Source organism: Chaetodon auriga, chromosome 20 (assembly GCF_051107435.1).
Source record: "Chaetodon auriga isolate fChaAug3 chromosome 20, fChaAug3.hap1, whole genome shotgun sequence".
NCBI classification, from domain to species: Eukaryota; Metazoa; Chordata; class Actinopteri; order Chaetodontiformes; family Chaetodontidae; genus Chaetodon; species Chaetodon auriga.
In genome coordinates this window covers 16,221,431-16,235,768 of record NC_135093.1, presented here as the reverse complement: position 1 = coordinate 16,235,768, position 14,338 = coordinate 16,221,431, and the positions used below count along the sequence as shown (strand labels likewise).

At 43.8% G+C, this 14,338-nt stretch overlaps 2 protein-coding genes across 2 annotated transcripts; both read left to right on the top strand.

Annotated features, from left to right (window-relative positions):
• Positions 1-193: 193 nt before the first annotated feature.
• Positions 194-5,415, top strand: dmc1 (DNA meiotic recombinase 1). The gene is made up of 13 exons (XM_076760264.1): positions 194-250; positions 1,885-1,929; positions 2,109-2,255; positions 2,379-2,461; positions 2,703-2,755; positions 2,845-2,886; positions 2,995-3,067; positions 3,325-3,416; positions 3,528-3,601; positions 3,847-3,961; positions 4,122-4,182; positions 4,272-4,388; positions 5,291-5,415. Exons 1-13 carry the CDS (start codon positions 194-196, stop codon positions 5,358-5,360), a joined length of 1,029 nt encoding a protein of 342 aa, XP_076616379.1. The 3' UTR covers positions 5,361-5,415.
• Positions 5,416-5,983: 568 nt separating this feature from the next.
• Positions 5,984-14,230, top strand: gspt1 (G1 to S phase transition 1). Its single transcript, XM_076759991.1, has 14 exons — positions 5,984-6,407; positions 6,685-6,729; positions 8,685-8,951; positions 9,041-9,074; positions 9,424-9,501; positions 9,689-9,869; positions 10,074-10,228; positions 10,493-10,633; positions 11,130-11,223; positions 12,395-12,475; positions 12,712-12,885; positions 13,081-13,170; positions 13,283-13,451; positions 13,590-14,230. Exons 1-14 carry the CDS (start codon positions 6,212-6,214, stop codon positions 13,640-13,642), a joined length of 1,758 nt encoding a protein of 585 aa, XP_076616106.1. The 5' UTR covers positions 5,984-6,211; the 3' UTR covers positions 13,643-14,230.
• The last annotated feature ends 108 nt before the right edge of the window (positions 14,231-14,338 follow it).

Sequence of the window (14,338 nt, the reverse complement as noted above, 5' to 3'; positions counted from 1 at the left end):
TTATATTTTAGTAACCGTCTAGTTTGTATCACGAACAGTCGAAAGACCAGAATATAGCTAGCTAAGTTAGCAATGTATGCTGTGCAAGCTAACTGAACTCACCTTGGCTAAAGACCCTTACTGACTGACAGGAGCTTACTGAACCAGCAAAGTCCATTTTAGTCTTCGACGTTTAGCTCTTGCTACCCTGAAAATGAAAGCAGCAGAGGATCAGGTTGTTGAAGTTGATACTGGTTTCCAGGATGACGAGGTAAGATAGCAGTGAAGCATTTCAGTTTAGCTTGGTTATATTCTACAGGTATATGAAGTGTGAATAAGCGGCTAGCAGTGTCAGATATGAGCCTGTCTAACAACTGTCCAGATAACGATTTATGTTAATGCAGTGTTTCCCACCAATTAAGGAGACTGTGGCGGCCCTCCACAGTCTCGTTTGGGCCCGCCACAGTCTCGTCCCTACGACGGAGGATTAGGGCCACATTAAGGGAAAAAAAAAATTAATTATTTACGAGATTAAACTCATTAATAAACGAGAAAAAAATCATTATTAACGAGAAAAAAGTCATTATTAACGAGATTAAATTCATTATTAACGAGAAAAAAGTCATTATTTACGAGATTAAAGTCATTATTAACGAGAAAAAAAGTCATTATTAACGAGATTAAACTCATTATTAACGAGAAAAAAGTCATTATTAACGAGATTAAACTCATTATTAACGAGAATAAAGTAATTATTTATGAGAATAAAGTCATAATATTCAAACCTGCTACTTTTGGAGACACTTGCCAAAATGAGGGCTACAAAGGATTTGTTGAGTTCTATTTTAGGATAGGTTTCATAAACAAGGAGTCATATTTTACATTCCGACTCATAAATTTACGGGAGAAGTCGATGGGAGAAAACGCCAGAGACGGGTGAGGACGGTTGATGTACTACACAGGGCTCTCATGTCTCACGCATTGAGCGTGACAGTCGGTCTTTTGTCACGCACTCCCACCGCACATTGTATTTGTCACGCTGTGAAAAAATACTGGTAAATTTCTCTGGTGCACCGTTGCTATGGAACTGGGGGGAATCAAGCACGTCTGCTTTGGAGTCGAGCCTGTCACTTACATGTCAATCAAAAAAGTAAAGGGGCGGGCTAAGATAACGCAACAACGAATAAAAAAGAGCATTATTATCACGTGATTCTGCTACAGCGGAAACTGATCAATACTTGCCCATTGATCAGAGCATGGAAAGGAGTAAGTCGTATCTTGTTTTAATAAATTCACACCTTGTTTGACACAATAATAGTAACAATAATAATGACAACTTGACTGCTGTCAAGAATGTCAGAGAATGTTGACCAGATAATTAGCTGTCGGGGGGTGTCACTCTTGCCTGCATTCAATATTATGACTTTATTCTCATAAATAATTACTTTTTTCTCGTTAATAATGAGTTTAATCTCGTAAATAATGACTTTTTTCTCGTTAATAATGAGTTTAATCTCGTTAATAATGACATTTTTCTCGTTAATAATGAGTTCAATCTCGTTAATAATGACTTTTTTCTCGTTAATAATGAGTTTAATCTCGTTAATAATGACTTTTTTTCTCGTAAATAATTAATTTTTTTCCCCTTAATGTGGCCCTAATCCTCCGTCGTACGTCCCCACCCCCCGCTGTTTTAAATTAAATTTTAAATTAAGCTGTTTTAACTCAAAATAACAATTTAGGTATAAACACAAAGTTATAAAGCTAATGTGACAGGCTTATGATGTATTAATAAGTTATACCACAGATGTTTTTCAGATAAAAGCTGTATTCATCTCTTCAGTAATCAAGTTTAGTCCTCAGCAACTATCTCATGTAGATTTTCTTTGTCCCTGGTCCAAACAGGAGTCCTTCTTTCAAGACATTGACCTCCTGCAGAAACACGGGATTGTGAGTAAACAGCACGGCTGAAGGACACAGAGCACACTTTGAACCCTCACCATGTTGTGAACCACCATACGACATGACACATGCAGTTTGGTTGGTGTTTAAATCGCCTGTATCCCGTCAGATCAAAAGTCAGTTGTCTGTTCGAGCATCCCTCTGTCTCTCCCCATCTGCAACCACAGAATATGGCAGACATCAAAAAGTTGAGGTCGGTGGGTATCTGCACCGTGAAGGGGATCCAGATGACAACTCGCAAGGCTTTGTGCAACATCAAGGGTCTGACAGAGGCAAAAGTGGAAAAAATCAAGGAGGCTGCTGGGAAAATGCTGGTAAGGCTGGATTTGCTGCCGTGCAGTGAAGTGCAGGTCATTCTTCAACCTGCACTACTTCATCTTTGTGGCATTAGGCCAAAATAACGTTTTATGTATCAGCTGGTTTTCTTTTCATTATAGAGTGTTGGTTTCCAGACCGCCTTCGAGTACAGTGTGAAGAGGAAGCAGGTGTTCCACATCACAACTGGGAGCCAGGAGTTTGAGCTAAGATTTACTTTTATTGTTGATAACATGTAGACTATGAATTACCCTGCTGAACATATTACAGTGGTTTGCATTTTGTCCATTTGCAATTGCATGTACTGTATACTGGAGGTGGTAAAATGGTGAAGTGACTAGCAAACATTAAGATCAGTGGCTAGTAAGTTTCTCTGATGGTGCATCTCTTTAAATATTCCTAACTCACAGCACAGATGTTATAACATATATCTTTTATCTCTGCAGTAAACTTTTGGGCGGAGGTATGCAGAGTATGGCTATCACAGAGGCCTTTGGTGGTGAGGAGATGTTTTCCTGCAGTTAAATATGATATGGTTGTTTAAATATCACTCAAGTTTGCAGCTCCCGACATTATTCCATCTTACAGAGTTTCGCACAGGGAAAACCCAGCTGTCTCACACACTCTGCGGTGAGTAAGGAGGCTTTTGAAAATGGCTGCTTCAGGGTTGATAGATAAAACAACAATGCATAAGTCAAATAAACTGAATAAAACAGTTTCTGTGTTGTTTTTGTCCAGTCACTGCTCAGCTGCCGGGCGAGGACGGCTACTCAGGTGGGAAAGTCATCTTCATCGACACAGAGAACACCTTGTATCCTCACAGTGATCAGCATTTGACATGCAGTTTTAAACTGACTGTATCTCAGACTAACCTGAAGTATCCTGTTTTTGTTTTGTTTTTTTTTTTGGTTGTTGTCATGGATGACATCCTACCATGTGCTGATTTTGAAAACACGGTTATGAGATATTTCTTATGTAGGCGTCCACGCAATGACTGTTCCTGTGTGTATCAGCATGTTTCCTTCTTGTTTGTTAGTTTCACATCATCCTTGACTTGTCTGTTTCCAGTCGTCCAGACAGACTGAGAGACATAGCTGAGAGGTTTAATGTGGACCAGGATGCTGTGCTGGACAACGTGCTCTACGCCCGGGCCTATACCAGTGCGCACATACAGTTCATTTAGACCAGAACACGTTGACATGTGGAACGCTGTCTCCTGGCAAAGTTAGAATATTTTGATGGATTCGCCTTTTGTCTTGCTCGCTGATTAGGTGAACACCAGATGGAGCTGTTGGACTTTGTAGCAGCCAAATTCCACGAGGAGGGAGGAGTGTTCAAACTGTTGGTCAGGAAAAGAATGAAATCTAAAACATGCTTTCACATATTCATCATTTCTTTGGTTTCTTCCCCCTCCATTTGAGTCACTCTGTGACTCACTCACTCTGTGTGAAGCTATTTCACGGTGAGAATGAAAGTTTGTTTTTTTCAAGGGAGTGTCCGTGTTGAACATCAGGCAAACTTTTTTAAAGTAGCAATTCCATCCTGGCTGTCAGCCTTTCACTCTCCTTGTCTGCACCTCCCTGTCCTCAGATCATCGACTCCATCATGGCTCTGTTCAGAGTAGACTTTTCTGGTCGAGGTGAGCTGGCTGAGCGGCAGCAGAAACTGGCCCAGATGCTCTCCAGGCTGCAGAAGATCTCTGAAGGTCTGAAACAGGAGTGTCCTTATGTGCATTTATGTGGAATCCACAAACATCAGCCCTACATATTACCTGGTGTTTACACATGGTGACCTCAAAGTATGAAAGAGAATAACTTTATCATTTTGCCCATGTGTCTTACTGGCTTTTATTTATGTTTTCTTAGAGTACAACGTAGCAGTGTTTGTCACCAACCAAATGACAGCTGATCCCGGAGCAGGAATGACGTAAGAGTCGGCAAATTTCACACAAGTTTTGTGCTTGAAAATCTGTTTTGATGCCGACACATCAGGTGCAACATTTTTTGTTATTTTAGGTTTCAAGCTGATCCCAAGAAGCCGATCGGTGGGCATATCCTGGCCCATGCCTCCACCACACGGATCAGCCTGAGGAAGGGCCGTGGAGAGATAAGGATTGCCAAAATATTTGACAGGTGAGTCACAGTATTTGTTTATAATATTCATAATGCAGCATTTTTCAATTCAGTGAGTCGTAGTGCACAATTTATTGTATAAAACGATGACACAAAGCAGAATACTTGAGAGAATCGGCTGCAAGTGACAATTGAAGTTTTACTTCCTATAACCGTGGTCAGATGAGATAAACATCAGCTAAGCACACTGACGAGTGATTTTCCACATCCTAACAGATGTGATATTGCAACAAGGTCTTCCTACCTGTCAAGTTATTTTTGTTTTCTAACTGTTTCTAAACAGTAGTCATATTGTAGATACTATAGTGCTTCATAGGTTATTCTCAATTTTCTATTTTCTATTTATGCTTCTTGACTTGCAGTACTTGCCCTCACCTGTATTTTCTCATACTGTGTGTATTGTAAGCACCAGTCTACCAAGGTCAATTACTTGTATGTGAAAAACCTACTTGGCAAGAAACCTGACCAAACTCTCCAAACTCAAAGCATGAAAGGGTCTTGACCGTAGTTTAACATTGTTTTTTTGTGTCATAAATTAATATTCCACCTCAAATTACTCTTATAACTCGAGTATTAAACACACTTTCAAGATGAAGCTGTCTTTGTACCCACTCATCATCAGCATAGGCCTACTTGTAGATATGCTGAAGTAAAAATGTATATTTAAACATACTTTTAGTGGGATGATTTGACATAGTGGTGAGCACGCAGTGCATGGTGAAGGAGTGGATTTCATATTAACTGGCAGGAGAGGCTGCGAAATGTATAACATGCCAAAAAAAAAAAAACACTGAAAATGTTCCAGTGTGTATCAGTACAGATAAAAATGGTTGCTTAGACTTAATTGTTGAGGACTTGAATCTGGCCCAAGACACACATTTTTCTCTGCTGATTTCCTCTAGTCCCGATATGCCTGAGAACGAGGCCACGTTCGCCATCTCTGCTGGAGGAGTTACTGATGCCAAAGAGTGAAGGACAAAAGGAAGAGACCAGCATGTTATCACAGTTCCCCGATCCTGTCCATTCAATGCTATTTAACATTTTCAATTAATTTATTCAATGAGTTTTTAGATCTTCTTGTACTGTTGTACTTTTGATGTATTTATTCTATTGATAATGCTTTGTGCTATTTTGCCTGTGGTTCAGAGATGTTAAAATAAACAACAGCAGACAGCAGTTTGTTTATCCTGATGACAGTGAGATTGCTCACATTCAGTGGTGGAGTGGAAAGATGACAACAACAGGGCTGCTGCTCTGAACTCATGAAAAGTTGACTTCTTAACAAGTAATTGCTGTAGATTAAACTACCCAACAGTATATAAACTAGTTAAAATGAGCTCAATCTATACAGCAGTAAAATGCAACATACACATTAATGCAGAAGTGATATTAATCCAAAAACACCAGCTATAACAGTAAAGCGCTGTCAGGGAACATTTGTTGCACCATGAGGACTTTTCATACTTCAGCTTAAGTATGTTTGAATGCAGGACTTTTATTTAAGAAGTATTTTTCTGCTCAGATGACCTGCAGAGATGAGGAGGAGAGTGAAGTTCGTGGTAACACGATGGTACTGTAAGCAGCAGCTCGGTGCTGCCCTCTAGCGGTGCTCGCCGGACGTGCAGCTGCTGAACGCCACTTCTCGTCGAATACGCGATCCATATGCTTGCCAAAGCAAGGCTTAACAAAGCGATGGGAACTTCACTCAACGTGCTGCTAAGAGTCTTAAAACACACCAGCAACTAAACGCGTTTTAACAGAACCGTAAAGATCATCCACCTTCTCCGGCAGTGGACAGCTTGTCAACTCAGGAAAAAGGAGCGATGGACCCGAGAGACACAGCCCCGGATTCGTGGGAGCTGGAGGAGGATGCCGAGGCCCCGGCTGCCGCGGCGGGGCTCCCGACAGCCTTCGCCGCCCTCAACGTCAATGCCAAGCCGTTCGTCCCCAACGTTAACGCCCCGGTGTTTGTTCCGAGCTTCCTTCAAGCCAGCGTTGAGGAAATGCCGGCTTCCTACGGTAGGTGTGTGCCAGACAGCTGGATGGAAGTTAGCTTAACTTGCTAGCTTGCCTGCTAATCCAGCTAAGTTAACTGTTAGCATGCTGACTGGAGCTCAGCCTGTGCCACAGTGATCCGCTAATAATCAACAAGTCGGCTTGAGTGTCACTCATGTGGTGTAATAGTGCAGTATCTTGTTAATAACGCCGTAACAGTGGCAACAAATCGTAAAACGTGACCATCTTGGCTAATAAATATGCATGGAAGTTTGACATGCTGTGTTTTCTCTCCTCAAAGGTGCCCCTGATCCGGTTGCCAGCATGGAGGTGGCAGAAACAGTCGGTATGCACCCATAGACTACTGCAGGCTCTGCATGCTCAGGTTATTAAATGTCTAATCTGGCTGTCAGGCTGGATGTCACCTCAGGACAGGTGTGGTTGTCAGCTCAGGTGTGCACATTTACCTGAGACTTGTAATGTCAGACCAAACCTCATGCAGACTACGGAAGCCTGGATGCTCACTTTGGAGTTCCTGCTTGTAGGTTCACTTACTGAGCCATATTTGGATTGCTGGCATGGGTGCACCCATGTGCATGGGCTTTCGCTTAATATGATGCAACCTCACTTGACCATGCCTGAAATAGACGTCCCATTGGCTGTGTTGTGTTTCCAGTGCCGAATGTCCAAGGCCAGCTGCTCGTCAGAGCAGTGTGAATGTATGTGATTACTCCAGTAAACCACAGACAGCCTGTGCCGACTAGTTACAGTTTGCCCGAGTCCGATTCATTCACACTTTTGGGCTGACCCTGGAGGCCGTTTGCCTCGACTCAAGTTACAGGGAACCGATGGTGTTTTTGTTTTTTAACAGAGCGGCTGAGCGCTGCAGCTGGAGCAGAGTGAGTGACAAAGGGCGGAAAGCAAAATAAACAGATGTAGTGCATGTAGAAGACAAGACAGTGAGTGTGGTCACATTCCCTGCAGTCTGCACGTTCATGGAGAGGCTCGCTCTGATACTTCAGATCGCTCTGATCATTTCAGAAAGACAGAGTCTGAGCTCGATGAGACAAAGTCAAGGCATGACTGAGTTTCCAGCAGCAGTGTCTCACAGGCTGATTACAAACTGAGAGGGCTGAAATGAAAATAGGCTTTGTACATGACTGCTGGCCTGCATAATGTCATAGTTATGGAAATGGGAGGCTTATTTGTGTGTTGCCATGGGAAGACGCTCCTTCTGCTGGACTCAGCAGATTTCACTGCGCTCTCGTTACTGCTTTTTGTAGTTCGTGTGTCGGGTCTGTTTGCTCCGCAGAACGTCGCCTTGATTATGTTTCTAACAAGTAAATGAGCCCGATGAACGATGAACTGCAGACCACACACAGAGAGGCCTCACAGTTCTGTTTAGATGATCTCTGAAGGCTGCCCTCGAGGTCTTTGTGCGACACGTATGACATTTATCTACAGCTGCAATGATTGATTGGTCAGTTGTTTAACTATTGAATCAATCGCCAGCTATTTTGATAGGTGATTAATTGGTTTAAGTCATTTTTTAATGAAAAAGTTTCTTAAATGTGAACATTTTCTGGTTTCTGTAACAAGAAACTGAATATCTTTGGGTTGTGGACACCAGAGGACGTCATTTTGGGCTTTGGGAAACACAGATCAACGCTTTTCACCATTTTATAGTCCAAACAACTAATTAATTAATGGAGAAAAACAATCATCAAGATTAATTGTCAATGAAAACAGCCCTCCATTTAGCTCTGACAGACTGGGTGTTGATGTGACAGTTGTTAAAAACTGGTAAAGGCCGTTTTACAGCAGGTTTCCTAAAATCAAGATCACATTACAGTAGAATAAAGTGACATAATGAGACCTGCGTTATTCACAGTCATTACTAATTATCATGTGAATGATAATGGTGAGGGATATCGGGGTAATGTGGGAATAAGAGGACTTCACTCAGTGCAGTTCTTGTCTTTGACGTCGGAAATGTTTCCGTGTGTGTTTGAAGTTTGCAGGAGGGGATCTCCTTCCAAATTTCTGTGCAAATGTGGTAAAAGGATTTAAGTTCGGTATAAACATAAAACTGGCAGAAATGTCGCAGCTTGAACGAAGTCCAGGATTTAGAATCAATCAGGGCTCGTGATGAAGGAATCGTGGTGAGGCTGCAGGTTTTCATTCCACCCAAAAAGCCTGTTATATCACGGAGTAGCTGCTCCTCCCTCCAAGCTGTGGGTTGTCTGTAGCATCCAGACATTACAGAGAAATAACAGGTGGAGTAAATGTCTATGGTTCCAGCTCCAGTGGAGAATGGAAGCACAGAGGCAGACATGACCACAGAGGAAGAGACGTGGGAGCAGAAGGAGGAGCCGGGGGGAGGCGGAGGAGGTGGAGGACAGGAGGACCTGGGTTCAGGAGGAGCCTGCGAGGAGGGCGCCGTGAGGAAGGAGGACGAGGAGATGATGGAGGAGGAAGAGGAGGAGATGCCCCTGCCCAAAGTGGCTCCGGCACTGCCCGATGCGCCCAAGAAAGAGCACGTGAACGTGGTCTTCATCGGTCACGTGGGTGCGTGTCATTCGCATGTGTGAACATCATGTTAACTCGGATGATTAGAAAGTTGTACTCATAATGTTTGTGGCTGTTTTGTCTGTCAGATGCCGGTAAATCAACCATCGGAGGACAGATCATGTGAGTAATCCGTTTTTCTTCCTGTGTGGTGGCTCATCACCGCGCACAACACAAACAGATGAAGTAATTCAACGTCTCTTAACCTTAAACATTGTTCAGTCCCAGAAAAGGAAAAACAAAAACACTCAGAAAAACATGTATGTGCGCTGGATTGCATCATCTGTAAAAACAATGCCTCTGTGGCTGCCAGCTGCACTGCAACAGGTTGCCTCACGCACAAAGGTGTTTTTCAGTTCGAGCCTCCGCTTCACTGCTGCTCCCATAATGCCACAGGAAACAATAAGCATAAGGTTGTTTGCGTGGCCGACTGTTTTGTCAGCTCTCCCTCTCCGTGTGTTCTCCTTGCCAGGTACTTGACTGGAATGGTTGACAAGCGAACCCTGGAGAAATATGAAAGAGAAGCGAAAGAAAAGAACAGGGAGACGTGGTGAGGATGGCTTGTGTGGTGTCTGACAGTTGTCCACAGCAGCTGATTTCATGGAGCCGTCCCCTGGCGTTCCTCTGCTAATCACCGAATCAGATATCGCAATTACAAGATGCTTGTTTTGTCCCACATTCAGTCATTTGAAGTGCTTTGTGGAACAGAAATGAGATGATTGACGTGCTCGTTGCAGGTATCTGTCGTGGGCTCTGGACACAAACCAGGAGGAGAGAGACAAGGGGAAGACAGTCGAGGTCGGGAGAGCTTATTTTGAGACTGAGAAAAAACATTTCACCATCCTGGATGCCCCCGGTCACAAGAGCTTTGTCCCCAACATGATTGGTGGAGCGTCACAAGCCGACCTGGCCGTCCTGGTGAGATGGCCCAAAACCTCAGGCACACAGATTAAGTCCTGCACTGGCACATTTTTTTTTAAAAACGTCCATGAAAAGGTCCCTCACACCACTTCACGTCTTCATTATACATGTCTTATAAGTACGTTGACAGCCAGCGATTTCTCTAAACCTCGGTCACTAAACGTGGAATGACTCACGCCTCCCTCTGTTGGTTTGGATCAGGTGATTTCAGCGAGGAAGGGCGAGTTCGAGACGGGCTTCGAGAAGGGCGGACAGACGCGGGAGCATGCCATGCTGGCTAAAACGGCAGGAGTCAAGCATCTCATCGTCCTCATCAACAAGATGGACGACCCCACTGTCAACTGGAGCCTCGAGAGGTGAAACTAGATCTGCCTTTAAAGCCGCGTCAGTGGCACTTCTGCGCTTTTTTTGAGTGTTAAAGTAGTCGATTTTAAAGATGTGGCAGATCGGTGCCAGAACACTGCCTGTCAGCGGTAGTAATCAGCCGTCTGTTTTATTCAGATGTTCACAACAAAATGTTCCTTTACGGGTCCCATGTGAGTGCTCCGTCTTCAAAATCCGCGCTGTCACAGTTTTCATGTTGAAGTAAATAAACCCAGCGTTTCTTCACCGCTCTGCAGGTATGAAGAGTGTAAGGAGAAGCTCGTGCCATTTCTGAAGAAGGTGGGATTCAACCCCAAGAAGGACATCCACTTTATGCCTTGCTCCGGACTCACAGGTGCCAACCTCAAGGACCCCGTGCCTGAATGCCCCTGGTACACGTAAGTGGGCTCTGTGTTGTCAGCTTGTCTGAGCCACAGGGACAATTTTAGATGCTCTGACTGGACTTCTGAAGCCTTTATTTACTGCACACACTCAGCTTACTTTAACAGCGATGCTTTGTTACAGTTGAGTCGCAGAATAGAAAATCCTCATCCTTCATATTACAGCACAGTCAGGATACCTGCTTCACCTGCAAGCAGTGTCACCATTCATTTTTTCCCAGCACAGTTTTAATAATGTTTCCCTCTGGTGTGTCTTTTTTGCACATTAGTGGCACTGACAACGTCGGCGTCTGCCTTCACGACGGAACATTACTGTTGCCAGCAGCAGCAGCAGCAGCAGCAGCAGCATCATCTGTATACTCAGCTGCGTGCGCTCGATCAGAAGTTTAATAAAGACGTCTGACTCACAGGCTGTCACACGTCACTCGGAGCAGGCGTGTGCGCGGTGTATGACTGTGGTGATGGACAGTTTTCCCTTTTTCTTCTTTACCAGGGGTTTGCCATTTATTGCCCATCTGGACAGTTTGCCAAACTTCACCAGATCCAGCGACGGACCAGTCAGACTACCTATTGTAGACAAGTACAAGGTGAGCATCCGGAGGCCGTCCATTCTCTTTCCAAAGACGGGAGCACAGATCTGTTGCAGCTCTTCTCCGCTGCTCTGTCCTCGGTGGATGAGTGGGCGTTACATTTCTTTTGGTTGTTGTTCACTTGGCTTCTTTCTTTTTTTTTTTTTCCGGCCTCTCCAGTTTGTCATTCTCCTTCCTTTCGGGAGGGTTTCCAGGAGCACACCAGCATGCTTACGCACACGCTGCAGCCACTGCATAGTCATTCTTCTTTAAGATAATTCAGCTTCTTGGCACTCGCCTCAGTATAGATGTTGGAAGCAGTTCAACACACAAGTGTTGGTGGGATTGAGTTATTTTGGAGCTCTCTCTCTCTCTCTCTCTCAGTCGTCCCTATATTAATCATCGCCTTTCTTCACATCACTCATCTTTTCTCTTTATCCTCTTGTCTTTAAGTTGTTTAAATACTCCTCTCTGGCAGAGATTGCATAAGAGCCTTATGTAGTGGTTATATGATTAAGTCGTCCCAACTGGTGTTCTCCTGATGTAAGGGGATTATGGCTCAGCTAGCTGGGTGCTGCATATTAATATCCCAGCCAAGGTTTCCATACAGCTGTCTGCAGATCCACACCACTGTGGATCAAACAATTATTATTATTTTGTTTTGAATTAACCAAGCAGCAACGTCAAAGTGCCAAAAACTGCAGTTCCTCGAATGGCCACTTGAGGCTGGCTCCGAAAGTGAGTCAGTCCCCATAGACCTCCATATCATAATGCCCAAAATCAGCATGTTTGGTCGGCATAGCTAATTTTCCCGTTTGTGACGACCTCACAGGGTGAATTTTTATCAAACTTTTTAGCTTTCTTTGCTGAGGTCAATGTCCTCTTCATGTCTGTCAGTTCTCTGTCTGAAGCTAACTCCAGCAGCTTGTTCGCTTAGCGTAGCTCAAAGAAAAGAAACTGGCACGTTAATGACTTTGCTTCAGCTGCTTGGCACGTGATGCTGCTGGTTGGCAGATTTTTCGTATATTTGGAGAGAGTCCGGCTAGTTGATGATTTCTTTGATTAGCCAATTAGTCATTTACTCCATAAAAGTAATGATTAATATGCATCAGAGGTTGCTGCCAACACTGAATTGCTCTGATCCTTCTCAACATGTGTGTGCATGTGGTGTGTGTGTGCGCGCTTGCAGGACATGGGCACAGTTATCCTCGGAAAGCTGGAGTCTGGATCCATCAGCAAAGCCCAGCAGCTGGTCATGATGCCAAACCGGGTGAGATCTCCTCTGTGTGACTTTGCTCCTTCTCGCAAGGGACCAATAAACCCTGTCCTAGAAATAACTTCAAGGCCTCATTCTTGTATTAAGCAGATCCTGGAACCAAAAGGATTGAGTCTCAGTCGTAACACCAGCCATGCATCCTGTTTCAGTACAGCAATGATGTTTGTATTAAAAGCTTTTATTTCAAATATGTACAAATTGCTCTGTGCGTGCGTGTGTGTGTGTTGCAGCACACAGTGGAAGTATTGAGCCTGCTGAGCGACGATGTGGAGACAGACGACGCAAGCCCTGGAGAGAATCTGAAGCTGAGGCTGAAGGGCATCGAGGAGGAAGAAATCCTCCCTGGTTTCATCCTCTGTAGCCCCGACAACCTCTGCCACTCCGGCCGCACCTTTGATGCACAGGTAATGACGACCAAAGTCACTGCGTGCTTATGACTTCCAGGATAAACCCTCCACCACACACTCCTGTATTTAATCTACTGAGTGGGTAATGAATTAACCTATGAAGTCATACGTGCTGCTCTGCTTGTTATGCATCAACTGTTTCTAAAAGAACTCTCTGAACTTCACGTCGCTCATTTGCTCCTTTTATTTCAGATCGTCATCATTGAGCACAAATCAATTATTTGTCCTGGTTACAATGCAGTCCTTCACATCCACACCTGCATCGAAGAAGTGCAAATCACAGTAAGTTAGACTGTTTTTTTTTTTTTTACTTATTTATTGTATTTGTTGAACCAGCGTTAGTTTGTGGGTGGCATGCTGGACTGTGCTTCAACTCTTAAAAATCCGACTGCAGGCCTTAATCTGTCTTGTGGACAAAAAGACGGGGGAGAAAAGCAAAACTCGACCACGCTTTGTTAAGCAGGACCAGGTGTGTATCGCCAGGCTGCGGGCAGCAGGTGTCATCTGCTTAGAGACCTTCAAAGACTTCCCTCAGATGGGACGATTCACACTGAGAGACGAAGGTGAGGGAGAGTTTGAGTATGTTTGGCTAGTAGATTGCTTATGGACACAGACGTTACAACAGAGTCTGTCTGTCTTATTTTTCCTCTGATCAACCAAAAATCTTGAATCGCTCATTTGTCTTTCACTTCTCCCCTCAGGGAAAACTATCGCCATCGGCAAAGTGCTGAAGCTGGTGCCAGAAAAGGACTAAATGCAACAGTGGCAGCATGCATGGAGTTCTTCCACTCGTTACCAGAGGAGAAACGCTGCTAGAGCCGACCCAAACAGCTACTCTCTCTTTACACACAACTATGCTGAAGAGGAGAAACATGAAAAGGAGGAAAGAAAGAGAATAAAATTGCGTCAAATGAAGAAAACAAGACTGAATCAGTTTTTATGATGAACAATATGAAGTGAGAGACCAAGTCCAGTGTGTCAGCTTTCTCATATTGAGAGCTCAGCTATGCCACTAATGTAGCTACATGTCCCCCCTCTGTACTCCCACGGCTAACCGCGCTGTCGGCTGGCCACGCCATTTGTTTTTAGAATGGAGATGGATGCAGTGTTACTGAGATTGGGGAAGAAAAACAAAAACTATGGAAAGATTTCATATCCTGCAAAAGACCAGAGTTATCCTATAATTATAATTAGCAAAGTACGTCTCCCTTTCTTAGAGTGGGATTAAGAATCCAATGGACAGCTATTTGGTTTTAAGGATTGCTGTACCAAAATTTTTAGTTTGGTCTCTCTCCACATGAGATGGTTTAATTGGATTGAGCTCACCTACTACTCTGATGAACCATGGATAAACACACTCACACAAACAGACAGACACACAGCTGTTACATAATCTAAAATGAAAATAAATGATCAAGCTGCAAAATAAAGGTGTGCTTGTTTTTCTTTT

Bases quoted from the DNA above. Each gene is read 5' to 3' on its own strand.
- dmc1 (XM_076760264.1), top strand. From the start codon at position 194: ATGAAAGCAGCAGAGGATCAGGTTGTTGAAGTTGATACTGGTTTCCAG. The intron at 1,930-2,108 runs GTGAGTAAACAG...CTGCAACCACAG, and splicing joins TCCTGCAGAAACACGGGATT to AATATGGCAGACATCAAAAA. The intron at 4,183-4,271 runs GTAAGAGTCGGC...TTGTTATTTTAG, and splicing joins GATCCCGGAGCAGGAATGAC to GTTTCAAGCTGATCCCAAGA.
- gspt1 (XM_076759991.1), top strand. From the start codon at position 6,212: ATGGACCCGAGAGACACAGCCCCGGATTCGTGGGAGCTGGAGGAGGAT. The intron at 8,952-9,040 runs GTGCGTGTCATT...TTTGTCTGTCAG, and splicing joins GGTCTTCATCGGTCACGTGG to ATGCCGGTAAATCAACCATC. The intron at 9,502-9,688 runs GTGAGGATGGCT...TGCTCGTTGCAG, and splicing joins GAAAAGAACAGGGAGACGTG to GTATCTGTCGTGGGCTCTGG.